This window comes from Elaeis guineensis, chromosome 10, assembly GCF_000442705.2.
Source record: "Elaeis guineensis isolate ETL-2024a chromosome 10, EG11, whole genome shotgun sequence".
Taxonomy (NCBI): Eukaryota; Viridiplantae; Streptophyta; class Magnoliopsida; order Arecales; family Arecaceae; genus Elaeis; species Elaeis guineensis.
Window position 1 is genome coordinate 21,184,061 of NC_026002.2, and position 23,459 is coordinate 21,207,519.

The window sequence follows — 23,459 nt, forward strand, 5'->3', positions numbered from 1 at the left end:
TTCAAGCAAAATAGTCTCATAACTCAAAATTTGTTGATTTGTGTCAAACTATTTTATGTAATAGCTGAATTAAGAATAATTTTAATAAAGTATTTTTTATTGTATATCTCAAAATTGTGAAATTCAATAAATTATTCCCCAAAAAGATGGGTAACTCAATTAATACAGTAATTGCAAACCAAAGATCCAAGGATTTTGAGTGGAGACTGTCAAATTGAGGTAATAGACAAATTACTTCTTTTTGAAATTATATATAATTATATTTTTTTTAAAAAATAACTTCTCAAATACCTAAATAAATATAACTGCCCTCCCACTTCAATGTGAATAAAATGGTATTTTTATAAGCTAATATAAGAGAATTTCAATGTTCTTAATTTGTGTTAAGAGAAAAGCAAAATGCCAGAGGATGGTAGTTATATTAGTGCTCCAGGCTTCTTATTCACAAGAATCATATTTCCAAATTCTATAATTTTTTGTTCAATAAATATTTGAGAAAAGAGGAAGAAAATAGAAGGAAGGAAGAAAAAAAAAGGTAAGAAGAGAAAGAAAAGAAAAAAAAAAAGAAAAAAAGAGAGAGATTCTCTCTCTTCCCTCTTCTTCTCACCTCCCTCACTTTTCCCAGTTTCTCTCTCCACTTTCTCTCTATTTTCTTCCTACAATATTTTCTTTCTCCAGAATTATGCCTTTCTCTGTTAAGTTTTGTCTAAGATTAGCCTAGCGAAAGACTTTCTTTCAATGATTTTAATCAAGCTTAGTGAAAAATCTTGAACTGCAGTCATCGGACTGTGTACTGGTATCCACCTTGGCCAAACTCAGATACAATTAGATTTAATCATCCATAATTTTTGTTAAATTATTTATACACTAATTTAATCATGATTAAATTAAATTATCTTGACAGATCGATTGGAATGTCGGATAATATTGCCTGATCGATCATGTTCCATCTTATCAATTTTTCTTTCCTTTGATATTCTTTCTCTATGTGATTTATGAATCCAATGAACCTAATCTATTGCTTTGAATCTAAGTCAATTCTAGTAGGAAGTTTTGAACTGCTCTATCATTTGGACAATATGCCCACATCATCTAAGTCTTTATCAAGCATCGCAAGATCTAATTCTTATTGATCTCTATCAAATAATTATATTTTAATTATTTTTAATTAGATGAAACTACTTGATCAAATTGATTTCTGAATGCCAATCAGCGTACCAACCTCCACTTTGACTTTTATCAGGCACTAATAGCTTTGATCATCATTGATCTCTATTGAACTATCTATTTTCTATTCTAATAATGATCATATAAAATTATCTTGATTAGACTAATTAGGACGTTGGATGATACCACTTTTATCAGTCCTACGAGGATGTTGAAACTTAAGATTTTTATTAGTTATCTTAAGACTGATAGAAGAATATATTTTGAATAATATTCTGAAGGATACTCTTAGAATTGATTGAATTTGTCCATTCAGTATTATGCAAAGATAAGTAATGAACCATCTTCTTGAGATATTTTATAATTTATTTTAAAAATAAATATTTATTCTTTGATTTATGTATGAGTTATGAAATTATATTTTGAATGAAAAGTGATTTGAAAATTTAAGATTTTTAAAATATTATAATTTATTAATTTATTATGGAATATGAATATGTTGAATAAAATTATGACATCTATATGTTTTGTTACAAAAGTATTTTGATATGGATCGAATTTGTGCTCTCAGCCTAACTATGTTCTGGATCCTACCAATGGGATTATACATTAATACTCTAGACCTTACCAATGGAGGTTATGTATTGATATTTTGGATCTTGCCAATGGGGCTTATACATTAATTCTCTGAATCCTGCCAATGAAAATTATACGTTGGCACTCTAATTAAGCTTACTATTTCTATTCTGACCCTACCATGCATAAGATATAAGTATGGTCATAGTTAAGGCTATTAAATTATATTTGATTTGTTTCGAATCGATTTATAATTTTATATATATATATATATATATATATATATATATATATATATATATATATATATATATATATATATATATATATATATATATATATGACTATTTAAAAGGATTTGATTTATATTGAATTAGTATGAAAATGTTCTTATGCTTATTCATGGCATTTCTTTTCAAACATCATATCTTGATAGTATTTGAAATATCTAGTTAAGATATTTATTATTTACTAGACTATAAAGCTCATTATCTTTCTTTTCAGATTCAGATTCTTAATTGTGAACTGGATAATGATCTGAAAATAAGTTTAAATGCGAGAGTCGACAGTATAACCAAATTTAGACACATTTATTATTATATTTTATAAGATTATTATTTGAGATTTAATTGATACAAGATCTTTTGAATATCATTAGAATCTTATGAAAAATTAAAGTTGATTTTAATTAGTAAAATTTTGAATTTAATTTATTGTTAATTTAACTGTAACATAATGATATCGTGTTTCGAATATCTTGCATTCCTACAGAGAGAGTCTTTCATAAGTATATAATAATTGTCATGATCCCTGAACTGGCAATCTCGGATCGAAGGTATGACAGACAGTTTAATTGGTATTAAATTCCATAAGCAAATAGATAACCTTCCAAACCACATTAGCCTTCTTAAGCCATACAACTGAACTTATAGCCAAACAAAAGCCTTCCTGGCACCAACCAACCGGAATCTCATGAAAATATGGTGAACCAACAAGCAAAAGCATCGCAATTCTTCCTATCATTGAGTTTGAGCAGACAATACAAAATGCAGAAGATAAGTCAAATGCAATATTGTTCTCATCATAAACTTGGGAGAGGAGAATCCAAATCTGATTAGCATGACTGCAACTTGAGACCACTTGGATGTCTTCTGGGCAGACGTTACAAAATGCATTACTTACTGCTGCCGAGAAACAAACATTGAAGGGTTCACAATGCATCCGACCACAGCAAATTTTCCACTAGAGATGTTTCACTCTTGGGCAGTTTTTGACTTCAAATCTGGGATTATCTGAATTATTTTGATGCACAACTGGTAGGCCTCGATAATAATTACCTGTAGTTGATTATTATCTTAATCAGGCCAGTTCCCTTTTGGCACAGCCATGTGAAGAATGTGACTGTCAATCTCTAGAAAAAGACATGAAATCCAGGCATTCCACACCTTATTCTCTGCAAGATCATTGAGTCATGCCAACAAAGAAAATAAAAAGAAAAAAGAAAAAAGAGGAAACATAAATATGGCAAAAGCATAAAGAATCCACGGATTTGAAAGTTATGGGTTCCTGGATTGTCAGCAGCAGCAATCACCAAAGAGCTGTCGCTAAATAATTACAGGTCTACATCAGCCACCATATTTTCCTTTCAGAAAGTAGGGCCAACTGAATGGTCATTTAGTTTTTCCATGCCCAACAATATAAAACCCCCAAATTTTTCTGAATATTAGATGCCATGTCATCCCATTGAACAATCAGTGCACTCATAGCAAGTCAGAAACACCACAGGTAAAACTATGACCATAACTAGAACTGGTCGCCTAAAGCTACCATTGATTTAGGAAATCAGCTGAAAAATGGTGAGTACATTAAGGGGTTGCTTGGTGGTAACTAAGTTTTATTTAATCCACCGTAAAATCTGGCTCAAAAACAAAGTATACATATCTTAGACCTAACAGTTTTTCCAGTACAGGCTTCAAGCAACGGGCATTTTCATATAACTCATTCAGGTCAGGGTAAAACCAATTTAGTGCCAAAAAGCCCCTTAAAACATCAATCATGGCACCATTTGCCAATATGGATACAACACTTTTACTATAATTAAAAATTTTTGCAGATCTCATACTAAGCCAGACAAGATTATCATTCAAAAACCATTGATCACAAGCTCAAGATGAGCTAACCATTTTCAGTTATATTTGACCCTTTGCCTTTGCATTGCCCTTTTTCGTTTCTTTTTATCCTGTTACATTCCATTTGTCAGAGGGGACAAAAAAGAGAGAAAGGGGCAGTTACGCATGAGTGTCATGGCTCTTATGAATATCGCATATACAAAATAATTAACACTTTTGCTCATTTGAGTGGCAACGAACATATTGTGAAGCATTTGGAAGGTTGTCAAGAATGAAGAGGCCCAGCTTTCCCATTCTAAATAAAGTTATTAACTTCTTGGAGACCATTGTTCGAGCTTCATCAGATGCCTTGTGTGGTATTCTGAATGATTTTCTGAGAGCTGCAAGTTGTGTGTCGATTAGACTTTCAAGTTCGTTCTCTTCCTCCAAGTTGCCCTGAAATTCTTTAAATGTAACATACAATGTCCGCTGTACTTCCTTGACAACATCCTGTGGAGAACAAATGGCAATGATTTAACATACAAGGATAAAAGGATGGTTTTGTAGGATATCGAGATTTTTAACATGCAGAACAAGCCAATAACAAGAACAAAATTATTAATTAATGTTCATCAATAAACTAGCAAGCAGAGGTACTGTGAGGTGGATGTCTATGAGCAACCCTGGTCGTCAACTGGTTGTGAGACAAATTCTACAGACGACAGAGAAACTATTGTAGCAACTTCACTAATCAAAATCAAGTTATGTATATCATTATAGAAGCAAATCTTCTTGAAGTCCATGATTATATTCCACATGATAAGAATAAAAGATCATACAGCTCTGCTGAAATACCATAGAATCTCAACATCATATTGACAGAAGAGCATACATATTACAAAAAATATGCTACAAAAGCATTTACTAGATTTTCATCTCTTTCAGATCAAGTTAGGATTTACAAGTATGAGAACAATAATATCTGTAAGTTAAAATTAACTTGTAGAACAACACTTCTATGGGATTCAACAATTAAATCTTTGCTACACTTTTTACAGCCTCAATTCCACCACCAGTTTATACTCCCCCCACCCACCCCATCCCCACCCCCCACAAAAAAAAAAAACCGATCTCATCTTTTTTTATTTTTATTTTACTTTTGGGCTTGTGCATCACCTTTCTAATATTATATTAAATTATGTCTGGTTAAAACTGTCACCTCCAGAATTCATCCCAATTACACCTAACAGATAATGCAAACAACATGGGAGCTGCACAGACATGTTACGGGCATGATCATGTGATGTCATTTGCACAACATGGCTTCTAGAACTTACTATGTTTGTCCAACATTCAAAGGCGATTCATAGCAAACATGAATAAAAGGTACACACTTATCTGCATGAATATTAAAATGTTTCCTGATTAGAGTACATACTAGTGTGCTGCAGTTTCAGATCATCTCCTACTTCGCATATTGGAGCAGGTTCTCTTATCTAAATATTATTCGAAAGGATTAAGCATGCATTCACAAAGCCTTGGCAAAAGTATAACAAAAGGATCGAGGAGCACAAGCATATCCTAGCCACTAGGTTGGCTAAGTTTGTGAATTAGCTTCCAAATCTTTGCTAGAGGACAAAAGAATTCTATGTCCACATACCATGTATATGTGTTTAACTACTAAGAATAGGATCAAAAATTAACGAATAAGAGAAACAATTCAAATCATACCAACTGAAGATAATGAAGAGTAATTTCAACCGCTAAAGGCATCTTCCAAAAGATATTATAGCCACAATAATAGGATTTAGTTGAAGGGTTAGTAAAGGAGTGAAAAGCTGAAAGAACTTAGATGTCAACTGCATCAAGGATTTGAAAATCTGTGCTAACAGGAAATATAGCTTAATTAATAACTGCAATCAGTTCACAATTAGACCCCAAATAGTTAAATATTTGGTGATTTATGAATTTATGTATGTATTTATGAGTATGACTCAATAGGGAAGAAAGATATAATTCTCTTAATCCACTCAACTTGAATTTTTTAAGAAAATTTAGGATAAGTACTAAAATTGGCAAAAATAGTCTAGTGGTCCACTCTTCGTACAATTCTGGCTGCATTCCTCTTCCAGTTGATAGAGGACATAGCTTTCGCAAAATAGATATGAATATATGATTAGTGAAATTAATCATGAAATTGCTAAAATCGTATAGGAGGTAGATCTCCACTTAATTCTTCCTGGATTGGGAGATATGTGAGGGGTAGCTCTCACATCTCTTTTCGATTGATCAGTCAGCTGAAATCAAGATGAAGGGAGTGTCCTCATTGTTATCGTCAATGAGGAATGATGGCAAGGAGTAGCCTTCCATCTCGATCTCAATCAACCAATTGGTGGAATCGAGAGGCGAGAAGTGGGGCAAGTAGGTTGTTGAGATTCTGGAGCAAAGAAGACCAAGGCTAGGAACTAGTGCTGCTGGCTGTAGATCATTTATGGTTTGAGCAGAAAGGCTGCTAGACTAGGATTGCATTGTTGGAGAGTTACAGAAATTAGATGCAAGAGATTGAGTCTTCTCAGATCTACTGGAGTGGTCGACTTCCTAGCAATGCTAAGGGGTCCAATTGTGAGATGGGAGAGTAGGCATTTTTCCATCTCCAGTTTTCATTTAGTAGGAGCTAAAATTTCTAAACAAGGGGAACCTTGAATTTCAAATAAATGAGCACCTTAACCATATGTCGTAAGGTAAGTCTTGGTCTCTAAAAATTTGGTACACAATTTAGCTTCCTCATATGGTGGATCTCATTTTTGGACCCTGTCCAATCCTCCTATCATAGCCAAAGTAGTCCACATCTACTCTGGTTATCCCCATGAATCAATGTATGTATATATGTTTGCGTGTGGGTTTATACGTACATACGAATGTATGTATGTATATATGTATAATTTTTTATTGAATCAGCGACGCAATTGGATTAAAGGATGAGGGCATTTGAAAACAAATTGCTTATGCTACCGTGGTTCCATGTAGAAAAGTGGATAAAGATATAAATGGATGTTGCAATAAGCATATAGAAGGGCAAATAAAGAGAGTGACAGAAAAGCATTAGTAGTTTGTCTCCAAGTCTATTTATTGGACAAGCAAGCAATTTTGACATTTCACTATCTTCAACAGCCATGGGTGAACAATACCATGTTCCTTCTTTTAGTCATCTTATCCTACACCAAAATATGAATGTGAGCTTTAGCGTACACAAACAATTTTGTAAGTGAACTACAAGAAGGTAACATACAATGATGTAAACATTGAACTGTAAAATATACAAGACATCAAACTAGATTGTCAATATTTATTTAGTGAACCTTGTTAGTCAATAATAAATAAACTAAAGCTGTTAGACATCCAAATGTAAAACTCACTATAGTTACCTCCCTAGTTAAACTTTGTGAATTTTGAATATGGACATCAGTAGCATGAAGCTACTATACAATAACAAATATTTAATTGTAAAATGTTTAATACCTCAATATATAACACATCAGACTGATTCAGCCCCCTTCTCCTCTTCCATGATGAATCTTTAAATATGTTCTCATTCTCTTCATCAGGCACAGATGCTGGTCCTTCTCTTTGATAGTTGTCCGAGCGCACCAAGCGCTCCCAATGTAAGGGCGTTTTCCGAGTGTTTAGAACAGCCAAAAGATATTGTGCAAGACGCTCTTCACCAACTACTGAATCTTTTACAGCCCCTAAACAATATGAGGAAACACATGAGGTTGTTGTTATCCCATACTTTATAATCCTAATAGAAGATCCAAGTCTGAAGATAGTGGCTTGATGTACTAGTCTATTTAGCAGATGTTCTAAAATTGAATATTATCTTATGCAAAATCTCAGTGACATGTCATTTATGGAGAGCACCCAATCTTGTAAATTTAGAAAAGAAACTACCACATTGTTTATTCATTTATTAATTCATTCATTTGACATATAGCAAGCTGCAAAAGGAAACTCCTTTGAAAGCAAAACCATGAACAACCATTACCATCTAACACCACTACAGCCATCTGGGTCAGCTTCCATGTTTTACAAAAAAGCCCAAGCAACTGCCCAGGCACCCACCTCAGGTAGGACAGACCCTTGCAAACCACTTCTAGGGCCCAGGCAGCCTGTCTATGTGGCCCACCTAGGCCACTGCCTGAGCCACGTTTAGATTACATTAGCCTAGATGCAAATGCATAAGACTGAAGGACCCTCTCCTTCCATCATGTCCTTGAGAATTAGAGACAGGCTAGGAATGGAAACAGAAGGTGTGGAGAGGGCATCTAGCGGCACCAGTTGGCAGCACCATTGTAGGATTTGGTGACCTGCAAGTGGCCACAAGTGCATTTTATTTTGTTTCTTCCAACTTTCCATTCTCTCCCACCACTTCCATTTCTTATTCTTCCTATTCTTTCTTCTCATCTCTTCCTTGATGTTGTAGTTTTGTCTATCTGACATACCAGGATCTGTCACAGGTTGCAATAGCTACTGTTACATATGATACATGCAGCAGCACTTCTAATATCACCACATACAGTAGGGGCAATGTAAGAAATGCTATCTAAACCAGCACCTTTGGGATTTTCCTCTTTTTTTTCTCTCTCTTTTCATGCACATCCAGGGACATGAGACATTGGATGCAGACCGGTATGGGAAGGACATGCCTCGAGTGCATGTTCCAGGATTTTGACTACTGTATATCACCTAAGCGCTTGCTTAGACTGTTTGTGCCATTCCCAATCATTAGATCTAAAATACCGGTAAGTCAAACAAGGTTCTCATCCGTCAAACTTTGCCCCCTCCCTTTCATTTTTACCATGACAATGCCGAAACCAAAAGGTGCAAAAACACAGACAGAGGGAGGGGGGGGAATAGAGAGAGTTCCATGTCTTACTAGACCACCAGTTTGCCTGTTCTCTTAACCTCTCTCAGCCTAATGAAGATGAAGGAGAAAAACTCCTTTGAAAAAAATGAAAATAATAGAAATATGGTAGTGCTGGCAAGGTTTCAAGGAAAACCTCCAAGCTAGAGCTTGAGAATGGGGAGCATTCTAAGATGCCTTCTCTTCATTCAAAAGTTCTGCATAAATTCTTGGAATATCCCTCACAAGTAAAAAGAAATAGACAAAATTCCATAATTATGGAAACCTTAGCCTACCATTAATTTGGGAACAATTTGTTACTAAGGCCTATTTGGATGATTGAGCTGGAAATCCTACTAGATTCATGGGTTGGGCAAGTACAACAAGCAAGATCATAGGATTATAGGGTGGGCCAAGCCTATTTTCATAAATACTAGGAATAGCTTTGGAGTGGGCCAGCCTGAATCCCATCAGGGCAAAAAGGACCTCAAGCCCTAAATCTAATGTCCAAGTTTCCCTTAATTGAATTACTTCAAGGTCATCAGATGGCTGGGTTTTGGATTGACCCAATTTGCTTGGTTGGATGAAGCCCATTAGTTCAATCTCTTCCCCTTCAAAAATGTATATCCTTTAGGTGTGGGTAAAGAATCCATTTCTTAAAAGCTGCTTGATTTTCCCATGATGCATTATCAGTTGGCAAGTGAAGCAAGACCAAATAGGGATGGCCACCAAATAGGATGGCCTGTGTAATCTGAGAGAGCACTTGAGAAAGAGGACATGCAAGCTTTAGATTTAAATTAGTTGTTCGCTAACCAAGATCAAAGAATAGAACAGCATATTTACACCACATCTAGGCCATGGTCAAGAGATATGGTATGGTCAAATATAGATTTGGTGACATCACCATAAACAAGCCGAGAAATGAAGACTCCTAGGAAGGATAAGAACCATCATGTATCCAATGACCCAACTTGAAATATGAAAGTTCTTAGCCCAAAGGGTAGCCCGAGCACAGAAGTAGACTGAGCCTTGATCGGGCATTAGAATAAAAACTGAGCATAGGCCAAATGCTATGCAAAGACTGAGTAAAAATTGAATATCAAATGGCAGACATAGTGCAGAGTACTAGGATGCAGACCAAGCATGAAAATACCAAGATGCAGACCATACAGGAGACAATTCCCAAAAAAGATAAGTGACAGAGAGAGAAAATCGTCGGCCTAAAACAAGGTACTCTAGTCGGTTGAGAACAATATATCCTGATGGGAAATAACCGATAAAGGATGCAAAGATGCAGATCATGCAGAATAGGGAGTAAAGCACAAATAACAGAGGACATGGTACCTGCTGTGAGTAGTGGAGGCATGAAACATCAACGATAGGTGTCAACAAGGAGAGCATCATCTGTACTAGTAGTTATAGAAAAGACTAAAGTTGTAATGGTAAAGCAATGACCCCTTTCCAGGCTATCAATCAATAAAATGTTTATCTTTATTTTCCAGTTAAATTTGCTTTCATCTACTAATAGTACAGTTTGTAGCTTAATCTATCACAATTGCCCTCCTAGAGTAGGCAGCATTCTGAAACTGAAAGTCCTTGAAGTTTCAAGGTGCTAGAACCCACAGCTTCTCTGTCTTTTTCCAGTCAGAACAAGCGACATGTTCATGCAGCCTCACGGCTAAATTGTTGTGCTCTTGTACCCAAAAAGGAGGCCAAGGAAGCAATAAACTGATTTTCTTCTCTAGGTAAACAAAGGAATGAATAATCCTAGTTTAGGATTATATAAGTGAAGAACAATGGTAAGATCTAGGATTTTTTGGGCTTAATTAAACAGTTCATCATAAAATCATAACCCAATTCCTTTAAATACTCACATAAATCCACTATTTTTAGGCACCTCAAAGAGTCCATTATATAAGCTAACTGGTAGCTGAACTTTCCTAAATCAGAGTTCAATTAGGACTTAATCATAGCATCTCATAGCTTTTCTCAAATTTCCCATAATATCCCAACTTATTGGCTACCTGTTTCGCACCTGCTAAGACTCGTAATACCCATGATACTGTAGTAAAGATGCTATTGATGCTATAGTGACATGATCAATAGTAGAACCCTTTATTTGATCAATGTAAACTTCCTAAAATGTCCCATGAAACAATGAAATGAAAAAGGAACCAGGTCTAACCTAATCTGAACCATCTCATCCACCGTTAAGACCTAAATTTGCTCCTTCAATTAGCCAATTGGATGGATGTGATCCAAGCATACCCTCATAAACTGACGACTGCATGATTTCAGCCCTCTTTTGGTAAGAACAAGAACCTAAGTGCTTCCAAAACTCATTTTTGGAGCCATTGCACCTTCCTAAGGCCTTAGTAGTTAATCTTCAATGACCAATGCATCAGCAGGTTCGCCCAGTTGAACCTTGCCTGTATACAAGTTTTTTTGCCACTATAGTCTCTATGAAAAATCAAGCAACACCAATTGCTCAGGTTGAAATCTCCTCAATTCTCAAACAAATGGTGTGGAGAAATTTGTTTCCTCACTTGCCATGTTCCTTATCTGCAGTGTTGCTTTTTCCTTTTTGGTCTTTTCGGTATGTGTGTTTCTTGATTGTAGCCATCTAGTATTAGTATGACCGTAACTGGGGTCATCTTTGTCTTCACACTATCATCAGATCATCATATAATGGGATTGGTTGGAAGAGAATAAAATCAATCTCCTCTCATATAACATTTCTCATATTCTTTTCTCTTCATTTCTTCTACTCTCTCCTCTCTTCTCATCTTACAGTTTTATTCTTTTATTTTTCTCATGATCCGTAATCTGATTCCACTTATTATCCGATTTAAGAACAAAGAAATGTATTAGAATAGGATTTTATTTGAGCTATTGACCAGAATTCTAACACTGTAAAAGGGTTCAGCTATGGCCCAAGGTAGAGATGTTGTTCGGATTGTGTCCCAGTGTCACACTTGTCAGTTAGCTAAGGCTAGGAAAAGAAATATTGGTTTGTACACACCATTGCATGTTCCACACATATCTTGGCAAGACCTTAGCATGGACTTTATTCTCGGATTGCCTAGGACTGTTAAAGGTCATGATTCCATCTTAGTTATTATAGATAGATTTTTTAAGATGGCCCATTTCATATCTTGTGTGAGGACAACTGATGCCTCACATGTGGCTCAGTTGTTCTTCCGTGAAATTGTTCGACTGCATGGTTTGCTTTCTTCCATAGTATGTGATAGGGATGTCAAGTTTGTTAGCTATTTTTAAAGACACTTTGAACGTTATTTGGGACAACTCTAGAGTTTCCATCTGCTTTCCATCCTCAAACTGATGGACAGACTGAGGTTGTTAATCGTAGTATAGCAGATTTGCTTAGATGCCCTATGGGAGAAAACTTAGAAAACTAGGACTTGTTGTTACCTACTGTTGAGTTTGCCTATAACAACTCTATTAATAGGTCCACTGGTAAATCTTCTTTTCAAATTGTCCATGGTTTAGCCCCTTGCCAGCCCATTGACCTTGTGCCCTTACCCCATGATTTTCGTCCTTCTGAATCTGCAGTCCTTTGGTCATCATATTCGAGACCTTCATACCGCAATCAGACGTAAGATTGCAATGAGTAATGAAACTTATAAACTTGGTTACCATAGAAATCAGGATTTTAATGATGTTATGTAATGGTGCGTATGCGTCCTGAGCGCTATCCTAAGCATTCTTTCAAGAAATTGCATATTAGAGCATCTGGACCTTTTCATATCATTCGTAAATTAGGACCTAATGCTTATTACTTGATTTACCTTCTGATATGACTATTAGTCTTGTTTTCAACATAGAGGATTTATTTTCTTATCGAAGTACTTTCGAGCCTCCCAAAGTGTCTGCAAATATTCCTACAGGTGGAGGTCGAACTTCTTCTGCACCTATCCCTAAGCTTCCGTCAATTCATCAGTTAGCCCAAGAGCAGATTAAGTGCCATTGAGGATGAGATTGTTGGTTCGACACAGTAGATTCCAACGCTATCTAGTGCACTGGAAAGGATGTCCTATCTTTGATGCTATTTGAATTACTGACGAATTTTATCGTTTTGATCCTAATCTTTTATGGAGTCATACCAGAATCATAACTCGCCAGAGTTGAATTCTTTTTAGCCCAAAAGAAATGATGAAAATCCTAAGCCATCCTTATGCGTTTACACTAGGCATGGGCGCAAATCCAGATTTGATTAGGATTTTCTTAATTTACTAATTTGATTTGAAATCCTGATTTGATTAGAATTTTTTTAGTTTGCTGATTTGATTTGATTTGGTTTTTCTTATTTACAGAATTCTATATTTATTTTGAATATTTTTTTATTTTGACATGTTGCTTAATTTTGCTACTTTCCAACTGTGAAGTTGTAAACCTATAAATATAGACTTATAAGACATCATTGGTATCAAAGTTCACCAACTCGGTATCGAAACCCGTATTAGTTGCCAGCTGGTATGGTACCATACCGTACCGTATTGAACTGTACCGTATCATATCGATAATAAAAAAAAATCAAAAAAAATCTCACCCACTAGCACTAAAAAAAGAAATCGAACTGAACTGGCCCCAAACTGTAACGAACCAGATCAAACCACCCGATATCGGGCAGTTCGTGCCGATACCGTACCGAACCGACCGATTCGATCTGATTCAAATCATTTTCTGAAAATCCGACCTAAACCGAATTAGCTCCCCACCAGTATGGGATGTACCTATTGGTTCGGACCGGTACAGAATACCATGATTGATATATTTGATTGATTGAGAATTGAAATAAATTACAGAATTTTCTGTCTATCTTCTCCGATTGCGCGTCCTAAATTTCTTCTCTTCCCTTTGTTCTGCCATCTGTCTTCCTCCTCTTCTTCTTCTGTTTTGATTCAGCATCAGAACGTCATAGAAAAGAGAGAGAGAGAGATAAAGCAAAGTAATTCTCTCTAAGAGCTCAATAAAAGAATATGGGCAACCCTCATCATGCAACCATTTGAATATCTAAATCAGCCATGTTCTATAACATCATTGTATCTGTGTGAGGTGGTTTTGCATGCTCAAATCCATTTCACAATGAGTTCCAGAATCAAACGTTTCAGACACAACTAAAAGCCATAACATGGAAAACTATTTGAAAGTGTTTGGCCGAGTTTGGAACTCTTATAAGACAAAATATGAAATAAACAAAGGGTGAGACTTGGTGGCTGGTGCACCATCCAAACAAGATCGAAGGAAGGAACTTGTTAGTGAAAGAATTTGCATTCAAACAAATTTGAATTTAAAACAAATACAAACAATAACATAAAACAAATAACAACAGCAATTCTATGATAGACACAAAGTAGTAGCTATTAACTAGGACATACCTGTCAAAGCAAGCTTTAATCCCGTCTCAATATCTGGAATGCTCGGCATCAACACACCTGGTGTATCCAACACATATATGCTTGGTCGGTTTGCAATCTGTCAACCATATCTTTAAACTTACTTTATAGATTTTGAGAAAATCACAAAATGTACGTTCATGGAATTAGAAAATGTTAATCAGCATACATGTACACAGACCAAACATGAGACAGACAGACATTCAGATAGATTAATAAAAAGGTAGTATATTATTGCACAATGTCCAAAGAATATTCTAGAAAACAAATTCTCATAAAAATAAGACTAGCAACAAGCATTGAATAGCAGTAGGAACATTGGTTGAAGTTTCCTTTCTTGTTCAAAACAACACCCCCCCTGCAATTTCGCTAAAAACTCTGAGATTTCGAGGATTAAAGGAAGAACCAACCGAAAACAAGGCAAGGTAGTTCTCCCCCACCTCATTTCTTCCTCCATTTTCAACATAAAAAATTACCAAGAAAATAGGGGGAAAAAAAAGGAAGGTCATACCAAAATTTTCGATTTTAACAATGGTCTCATGATATATTGTATATCTATGGATGACACAATGAGACCAAAATTTTTAATTTTCGTTAAATCTATAATTTTTAAATTAAAAAAATATATTTTCAGATTAAAAAAATAAAATAAAATAAAATTCAAAAAATCTATGGCGTTGTTTGGAGGCATGCAAGCTACTCTTGACCTAAATTTGGTATTGGAGGCAATCATGTGCATAGTGGTCTAGGCCCAAATTTAAATAAAATTGAGCAAGTAGTCTTTGATGCATAGCGATGGGTATAGAAAAATATATGTAGCATCTATGATAGGATTTTATATGGATCTGAGCGAAAATTAATTTTTTAATTTTTTTATTAAAATTTTTAAATTAAAAAATACTAAAATTTATTTAAAAAATTATGAACATTTAGTGCGTATTAGATAATTCAGAAGTATTTTCTGAAGTAGAAAATATATTTTCTGAATTTATGGTATTTAAATTATTTTGTAATTGAAATATTATTAAAAAATCTAAATAACACAAAAAGTTATGAAAAATTAGAACCATATTACATAATTCAGAATTATTTCTTGAAGTAGAAAACATATTTTTCATAATAACAAAACTTTATTATCGTTAAATAATTAATATATTGGCATGCTTATTAAACCTATAAGAATGGATCCATTGAGGAAAAAGGACCATGAGCATGATATTGATTAAGACCATGGGCAAATGCTCTAGGGTTGACACCATTGGAGGCGCAACTAATACAACATAGAGTTCAAGGAAGGAGAGATAATCAGGTTGAAGCAATACTTAGCTGATGGATATTTTAACATATTTATGTGTCAGAAATGTCCACAAAAAGTCCAACAGCTAATGAAGAAATACTTCACTACTTTCAAAACGACGGAAGAAAGGGTTGCCAAGAAGAAGGCAGAGGTGGACCGCCAAGAGGTAGAGCCATCTTCTTATCACTTTAGGAAATTAGAGGCCTCCATTCCAAATGATGGAAGGCACTGATCAAGACCTCCATTTAGGCGAGCCGAGATGATCTGTGGCAGCAAAATAAAGATGGCTAAGCATAGGGCTCGATTTAGATCGTCATACTATGAGTTGGGCTCTGGGTCTATGACTGGCAAGGGAGATCAAGAGTTCATGAGGACCTCAATAAGACCGTCAATAGAGGTGGTGACCGTATTGCATCTATGCTGAAACCTAGATCCACATGCTTTTCCTAATAGGGACTCGAAGTAGCAAAGGATTGACAAAATGCTAAAAAAAAATAAGAAGAATATGTAGAGAGCTATTGGATTCTAGTTCCACTTTAGTCACATCCCAGCAAATGCAACATGCAACACATACTATAAATCTGTTATCTCCTCCATGCAGGTTACTGATCTAGGTTTACATCCTCAAAACCGAAGGACATGTACGGGGAGCTTATTGACAACAATGAGGAGATAAATAAGTGGGTGCATCATCAATTTTCTAACATGCTATGACACAGACATTTTCCAAAAATCAGTTGATCTTTTGATCGGATGCACGACACCATGTCATGCTAAGATTGAAGGAGGTTATTGATCAGGTAGGAGAAAAATATCATGCAAGTCATCATTGATAATGGGCCACAGTATAAGACCACCAGGAAGATCTTGATAGAGCAATGGCCGCATATTTTTTGAATCCTTTATACTGCACATTGTATCGACCTCATATTGATGAACGTTAGGAAGCTTTGTAGGATGCAATAGACGGTGGAGAACACCTAGTTTATCACCAGACCTATATATAACCGTACATGGGTCCTATCACTAATAAGAAGATACATGGGGAGAAATCTTAAGACCAAGTGTGATATGATTCACTACAAACTACATTACACTTCATAGCTTCCTTATAGAAAAATAGGCCTACATTGGATGTTTGTTAGTGCCGAGTGACAAGGAAGTAGATATGCAAAGAATGGCACTAAGAGAAATAATGTCGAGAACTTGGTGATGACGCATATTCTGGTAATGGACCGAGAAGATAGTGAAGGCTATCTATTACACAGAATGCCTCGGACTATGGATAGCAAGAGATACCTCCAAAAAACTTTACTATATCATATGAAGGAAAGGACAAAGAATCAAATTAGGGAAGCAGACCCGAAGCATGCCGAAAAGTACATCAGCATCATTAAACAGTGGTGGGACTAGCAGATGGATAGAGACTTGCATCTAGCAAGAAAGCAAGAAGTCAAGAACCATCTAAAAATTTGACTGCTCCTATACTTGTACAATTTTACTAAAACAATTACAAACTCTATTTGCAGCTTACTATCTAAACCCAAGGTTCCAGTATATCATACTTGGGATTGACAAGGATGAAGAACTTCTGACCATCCTGTGTAGTGTGATATACATGATAAAGCCTGTTCCAAAAGTCACAGCCTTGTGTCTATAAGAGATAAGTTAACTTAAGTGGCATGCTTTTGTTAACTCTATCTGCAATCAATAATATCTTTTTCGCAGATGAAAATATTTAGGGAAGGCATTGATAGCTTTAGAGTCCCAGCAACTATTGTAAGCAAGAAAAGTATAAATCCAGATATATTAGATATCAATGAAGATAATTATTACTTGATGTTAAATAGTTACTAATATGATATTATCTCATACACAAATTTCTTCAATACTTTTGCAACTGAATGGTGGATTCATTTTGATTTGTTGGCGAAAAATTTCTAAGCAGCTTACCATCCGGATCCTCTTTTAAACAATCTCCTCAAGTGGCTATAAGCGCAACCAGTCTACCTTTGTCCTCATCTATAGAAGCAAAGGAACGATCTGATGTAAAAACACCTCAATGACTTTATAAATGTTCACTACAATCCAAGGTTGGGATAGAAATGCATTCAAAAGAAAGTGGAGCTTTAGTACTCAGATCCAATCCATAATGCTTTCATTCAGGATGAGGATGATCAGATGATCAGATGGCTTGCAGGCCAGCAGCAAAGCTGGGGCTTGATGAGCGAAAATTGCCTCCACGACCAGCCATTTTTATAGCCAACAAGGCTAGGGTAAATGCAAAGCGATGAGCAGATCACAACATTCAATGCACACTTCAAGCCAATTAGCTAGAGCCAATGGGGTCACTAAGGAGCCGATCATCATGTGCCTTCATGTCCAAGACATCCTCCCAAAGATATTACCGAAAGTTGCTTAAATGAGGGATGAGGTCATCATGCTATCCAATTATCCCAGACAACAGAGCAATATCCATCCTCCCACCATAGCCAGGCAAGAGGAGCATGAGAGGAAAGCAGGCAGTTGCTCAACATAGGGTGAAAGGAAAAGAAAAAATAGTTGCCGACCCATTAGAGAGAGTGGAGTTAGTTCACTTAGATTTAGAAACCAAAGAGAGCAACGATAACAGTTCTGATGATCATGGATCTAGTGGCTAGGGAGTAGAGGACATGAAATCACCGTTTATAAGATATCGCCGCAAAGTGGTCTTTGATTCATCTGTGAGTCTTAGTTTACACATACCACATAGGATAGAGACCACGATGCACAAGCAGATAAAACCCATGAGTATATGATTGCATATAGGAGATGGACTCCTCGAGATCTTTTTGGACACAATGCAGCTACTAATAACCTCACACATGGAGTAAGGTTCATAACCGTATCAGGTTCCAAGTAGGGGTGGCAATTTTCAACACAACACGCGACATGATACGAAATTTTTGTATTAGTGTTGGGCTTATACATGGTCATGTCAAAATCGTGTTGATTTGTTTATGACATGAAGAATTTCGTAGCGTGTCGCATGTTAACCTGTGAACCCGTTTATGACATGTTTAACCTATATATGAAAAAATATGTAATTTTATAGTTTTTTTACAAAGTCAATGGTTATTTTTATCTTTCTATTAAAAATCCTAAAAAAATCTGAACAAACATATCACCCCCCACACAGCCACTAAACTCAACTCTTTCTCTCTCACATTTTAAAAATATATATATATTTTATGTAAAACAGATTATTCATGTTAAACATGTCGGGTAAACATGTTAACCTGACACGACACGTTTAATAATCGTGTTAAGCAGATAACACGTTTAATAAACAGATTCGGATGTGTTGGGGAATCCTGACACATTTATTAATCATGTCGTGTTCGTGTTCTCCATAATCGTGTTCGTGTCGAAATCATGTTGACCCGATTACAACACGCAAACAAGAATTGACACCCCTAGTTCCAAGCCGTATGCTATATCTTATTAGCTGCAACCACAAACAGCTTATGACTCATACAGCTTATGTATCAGAAGCATCATCTTTTTTTTTTTTTAGGTACAAACGGGGGGTCAAACCAATCTGAAATGAGAATAGCCCAAGCGATCAACATACAAAAGGTCATGTAGAGGTCCAAGGCATTCATCATCCTGGCGCCAAGTCCACCCTCCGGAATGGTCCGCGAATGAAGGATGCCACTCAGTCCGCAATGCTGTTCGCCTCCTTGTAGACATGCCGAATGGTCGACGTAGAGAAGCTACCAAGGAAAGTCCAGATGTCATGAAGAAGAAGATATACCATCTAATGCCTCAACTCAGACTGGATCCAACCGATGACAGTAGCCAAGTCACCTTCGATGAAAATCCTTTCCGCCCGCAGCTCGTGACAAACACAGGCGATGCTTGCCCAGATAGCATGGAGCTCAGCACCCAAGACCGATGGCTTGATTAGGGGATACCCCCCGACAGCTAACAGCCTGGAGTCTGGACCACGAATGACAAAGTTCGCACCACCCTGATCATCTATGATGCTACCATTGAAGTTGATCTTGACAAATTCTGAGGGTGGAGGCTCCCAAGATATCAGAAGTACCCGACGGGTCACTGTGCATGCAGCAAGGAAGCCCCAGGAGCTCAGGGAGGCAAGGAATTGGCCAGCAGCGTCGAAACAACTGTACTCGCTGGCGAGACAGCAGGCTCTCTCAAGCACCCGATGAGCCGGCACCATCTTAGCATCAAAGACCACATTGTTCCCAGATAGCCAAATTTGGTACGCAATGTAAGCCATCCTCCCGCCGCCGATAGAAAGCCAACGAATCACATCTAGGAACTGATCAATCCAAGGGCCACTATCAGCCTCCCATTGCTGGCCACCAGCCATCCTCCAAATCAAGTCAGCCTTCGAACATCAGAACAGAGCATGCTTCATCGTCTTGTCCTTCCAGGCCATAGATCGGACAAGCAGTGGAAATCTCCATGCCCCTACCTCGAAGAAGACTCCTGGTCGGCAGTCGATCCCAGGTCACCTTCCAAAGAAACAGACGGACTCTCAGGTGGATCAACACCCTCCAAATCCATGCAATGTCGATCCTCCTCTCTGAAACAGACCTACACCATGCGACGAGCTCCCCGATCATCATCTTAGGGTAGCATGACCGACCCCAAACCCTTATGTCTCGGCCATGATGAACAGAGATGGGGGTAGCAAGGATCCTCACCGCAAGTGGCTCTCCAGACAGACGGGCCACATCCTCCACTCTCCAGCCCCTACCATCCTCCAAAATCAAATCCCGGACCCTCATCACGGCACCCAACTCCGTGCTTAGAAAAGTCGGCTAGAGAGAGATCAAGAGGCTGGAGATCCATGCATCTTGGCTCACCTCGACAGACATCCCGTCGCCAATCAGCCATTTGATGTGGGCTACAATAGCCGGAGCTCGGATGCAAATCTCCCGCCAAATGAAAGAACTGCACAAAGCACTGGTCGGGCCCCTTCGATCTCAAGAGCCATATCGGGCACTCATCACACGACTCCACAGACAGTTAGGCTGAAGAAGGAATCTGACGGCATGCCTGACAATCATGACCTCCCTCCTAACTAAGACGGACTGGATCCCTAATCCACCATATCACAGAGGTTCGCAAACCACCTCCCAAAAGAGTAAATGAAGTCCATGGCCCTCTTATGTGGAGCCCCAGAGGAAGTCACGAAACAGCTGCTCCATACCCCTAAGGTAGGAGCACGGCATAATGGTGTTCGCCAAGAGATAGATCAGAATAGAGCTGAGAACATGTCTGACAAGGGTGATCCTACCCATCATAGAAAGGGTGCTAGCCTGCCAACCCTCCAATCGATCTCAGATCCACTGCTCCAGGGCCCTGCAGTCAGCCCGCCGAAGCCTCTGACCCATGATGGGGACCCCCAGGTAGATCAAAGTCCCAGTCTGCTCTGGGATCCCCAGCCTGATCCTAATCGCCTGCTTCACCTGACTCTTGGTCTTTGGACTGAACACAATTGACGACTTCTGGAGGTTCATCAGCTAGCCCGAAGCATGGCAGTACGCCTCAACCACAGATGCGAAGCATCTCGCATTCGAGATCGAGGCACGTCCCAGAAGCAAGCAGTCATCAGCAAACAGGTGTGAGAGGGATTGGGATCTCGGGGCAGCCAGCAGGGCTCCAGTTCCATCCCCTGGACAGCTGCCTGGAGTGCACGAGACAATGCATCAGCACATAAAATAAACAAATAGGAAGAGAGAAGGCATCCCTGGCGAAGACCACCGATCGAGTGGAAGAACTCCGTCGGAGTGCCGTTGATCAGAATGGCAAAGCTTGGGGCCTCCACGTAGTCCATAACCCAGTCAATCCATCTGTCGGGAAAGCCAAACTCACAGAGTGACCATCATGGAAAGCGCTAGCTAATACGATCTTATGCACCCTCCATGTCCAGCTTGATAGCCATCAAGCTCCGACGAACAGGGGCCACTGCAAATCATGCATGAACTCTGGGTAAGCAGAACATTGTCGGAGATGCTGCGGCTGCTGACAAAGGCTCCCTGCTCCTGACTGATCAACTGCGGGATCACAAGCTAAAGCCGTCCAACAAAGATCTTCGCACACACTTGGTAAAGAGTGGTGCAGAGGCTGATCGATCTGAAGTGCCTCGAGGCAGTCGCATCAAGTCTCTTCGAAAAAGGGTGATCAAAGTCTTCTTCCATTGCACAGGGATCCCTCTGAATGCAAAAACCAACTGGATAGCGTCAGTCATCTCCTCCCCAACAATCGGCCAGCATCGACGAAAAAAGAGGGGGAAAGCCATCTGGACCCGAAGCTTTATCCTATCCGAGGGACCAAAGGGCACCCCGCACCTCCACCGAAACAGGACAAACCAGGGCATCATACTCCCCATCAGTGATCCGGATTACAATAATACATGGACAATAAGGAAATAACATTTACACAGCCTGTTAAGTGTAATGTACACACCCAAGTTAGATAATGTCATGAATGTCTATCTTTGGCATTATAGGCTTAGTCATCTTGACAAGAACAAGATAAACATGTTAGCTTGAGAGAAAAACCTCGACATCAATGATTGTGAATCATTGATAGCCTGTGAGTCTTATCTTCTCGGAAAGATGACAAAATCACCTTTTAATGGAAAAGGTGAAGGAGCTGATAAAGTTCTAAGTCTCATACATAGTGATGTATGTAGACCTGTGAACTTAAGTGCCAGAGGAAGATATTAATATTTCATTACAGACGACCTATCTGGGCATGGGTGCGTCTGGCCAAATCATTTGAAATGTTCAAATGATTCAAACGATAAAAAGGATGACATATCTAGGAGAGAATTGGATTCTCTCTCAGTGGATTCTTTTTCAGAACACAGTGTATCTGAAAGGAGAAGTTGAACTTTGTTAGACATGATTCAATCCACAATAGGGTTCACTAATCTGTCTGTTTCAGGATTGTGCTCTTGTATGATTACTTGTTTTACTCTGAAAATATACTAAGTCTGTTGTGCAGATTCCATATGAGATATAGATCGGGCATAGACCTAGACTCTCTCACCTTTGGGTTTGGAGTTGATCGGCCTATGTCAAAGGTTTGCATACAAATAAACTTGGTTCATGATCCAATAAGTGTTTAAGGGTTACTAATTCTATCATGCTGAAGAACATAAGATGCTCATCAGCAGTAGGGCATTCCTTTTGGAAAGGAGTTCCTTAGAGAAGGAAGCCTATCAAGTTGAACTTGAAAGTTTGACTGATAGAAAATGAACCGACATAATCTAGTAAACCTACAGAACCGGATTTGATTAGATAAAACTCGGAGCCCATTAAAGTAAACGCAATGCAGTGGTCTAACTCTGAAAAGTGGCTTGAAGCCATTAAATCCAAATTGAAGTCCATAGAAATCAAGTGTATGGATACTAGATGATTCACCTGAAGAAATAAAACCCATTGGGTGTGAATGGATTTTTCAAAAAGATCAGAGTAGCACAGACGGGAAGGTGGAGACCTATAAAGCTCGTTTCGCTATTATCCCAGAGTTAGAACATACGTTTTGAACATATGTCTTTGTTATGAATAAAGAGGAACCCTACATTTACAAGTGGGCAAAATGTTCTGTAGCGTTATTCCTTGTGTTGTCTGTGGATGAAATTCTCTTAATCGGGAATGGCATTCCAGCATTGCAAGGAATAAAGGTTTGGGTGTCATCTAATTTCTCCATATTCAAGACCAGATATGGTATGCTCACTAATGGTAGTGAGCAGACACCAGTCTGATCTAAGTAAAAATCACTGAAAGATTGTATAGACAATCCTTAAGTATTTGAAAAATACTAAGATCCAGTGACTCAAATATGAAAATACTGACTTTAAACATGTGGATGTTTCGATTTTAGTCAGATCAAGATGACAACAAGAAAGTATCAGATCATACCCTAATTGTAGGAGTAATCTGCTGGAAAGATTCCAAACAGGATACTTT

The 23,459-nt window shown here is 37.8% G+C and overlaps 1 protein-coding gene across 1 annotated transcript in view; it reads right to left on the bottom strand.

Moving 5' to 3' along the window:
• Window positions 1-3,857: 3,857 nt before the first annotated feature.
• LOC105059780 (short integuments 2, mitochondrial) overlaps window positions 3,858-23,459 on the bottom strand; it is a 46,647-nt gene continuing 27,045 nt past the window's right edge. Inside the window, exons 6-8 of the mRNA XM_010943213.3 lie at window positions 14,151-14,247; window positions 7,371-7,597; window positions 3,858-4,361 (exon numbers count right to left, since the gene is read on the bottom strand). Coding sequence (XP_010941515.1) covers window positions 4,080-4,361; window positions 7,371-7,597; window positions 14,151-14,247 — 606 coding nt within the window. The 3' untranslated portion in view covers window positions 3,858-4,079. The remainder of the gene's footprint in view (window positions 4,362-7,370; window positions 7,598-14,150; window positions 14,248-23,459) is intronic.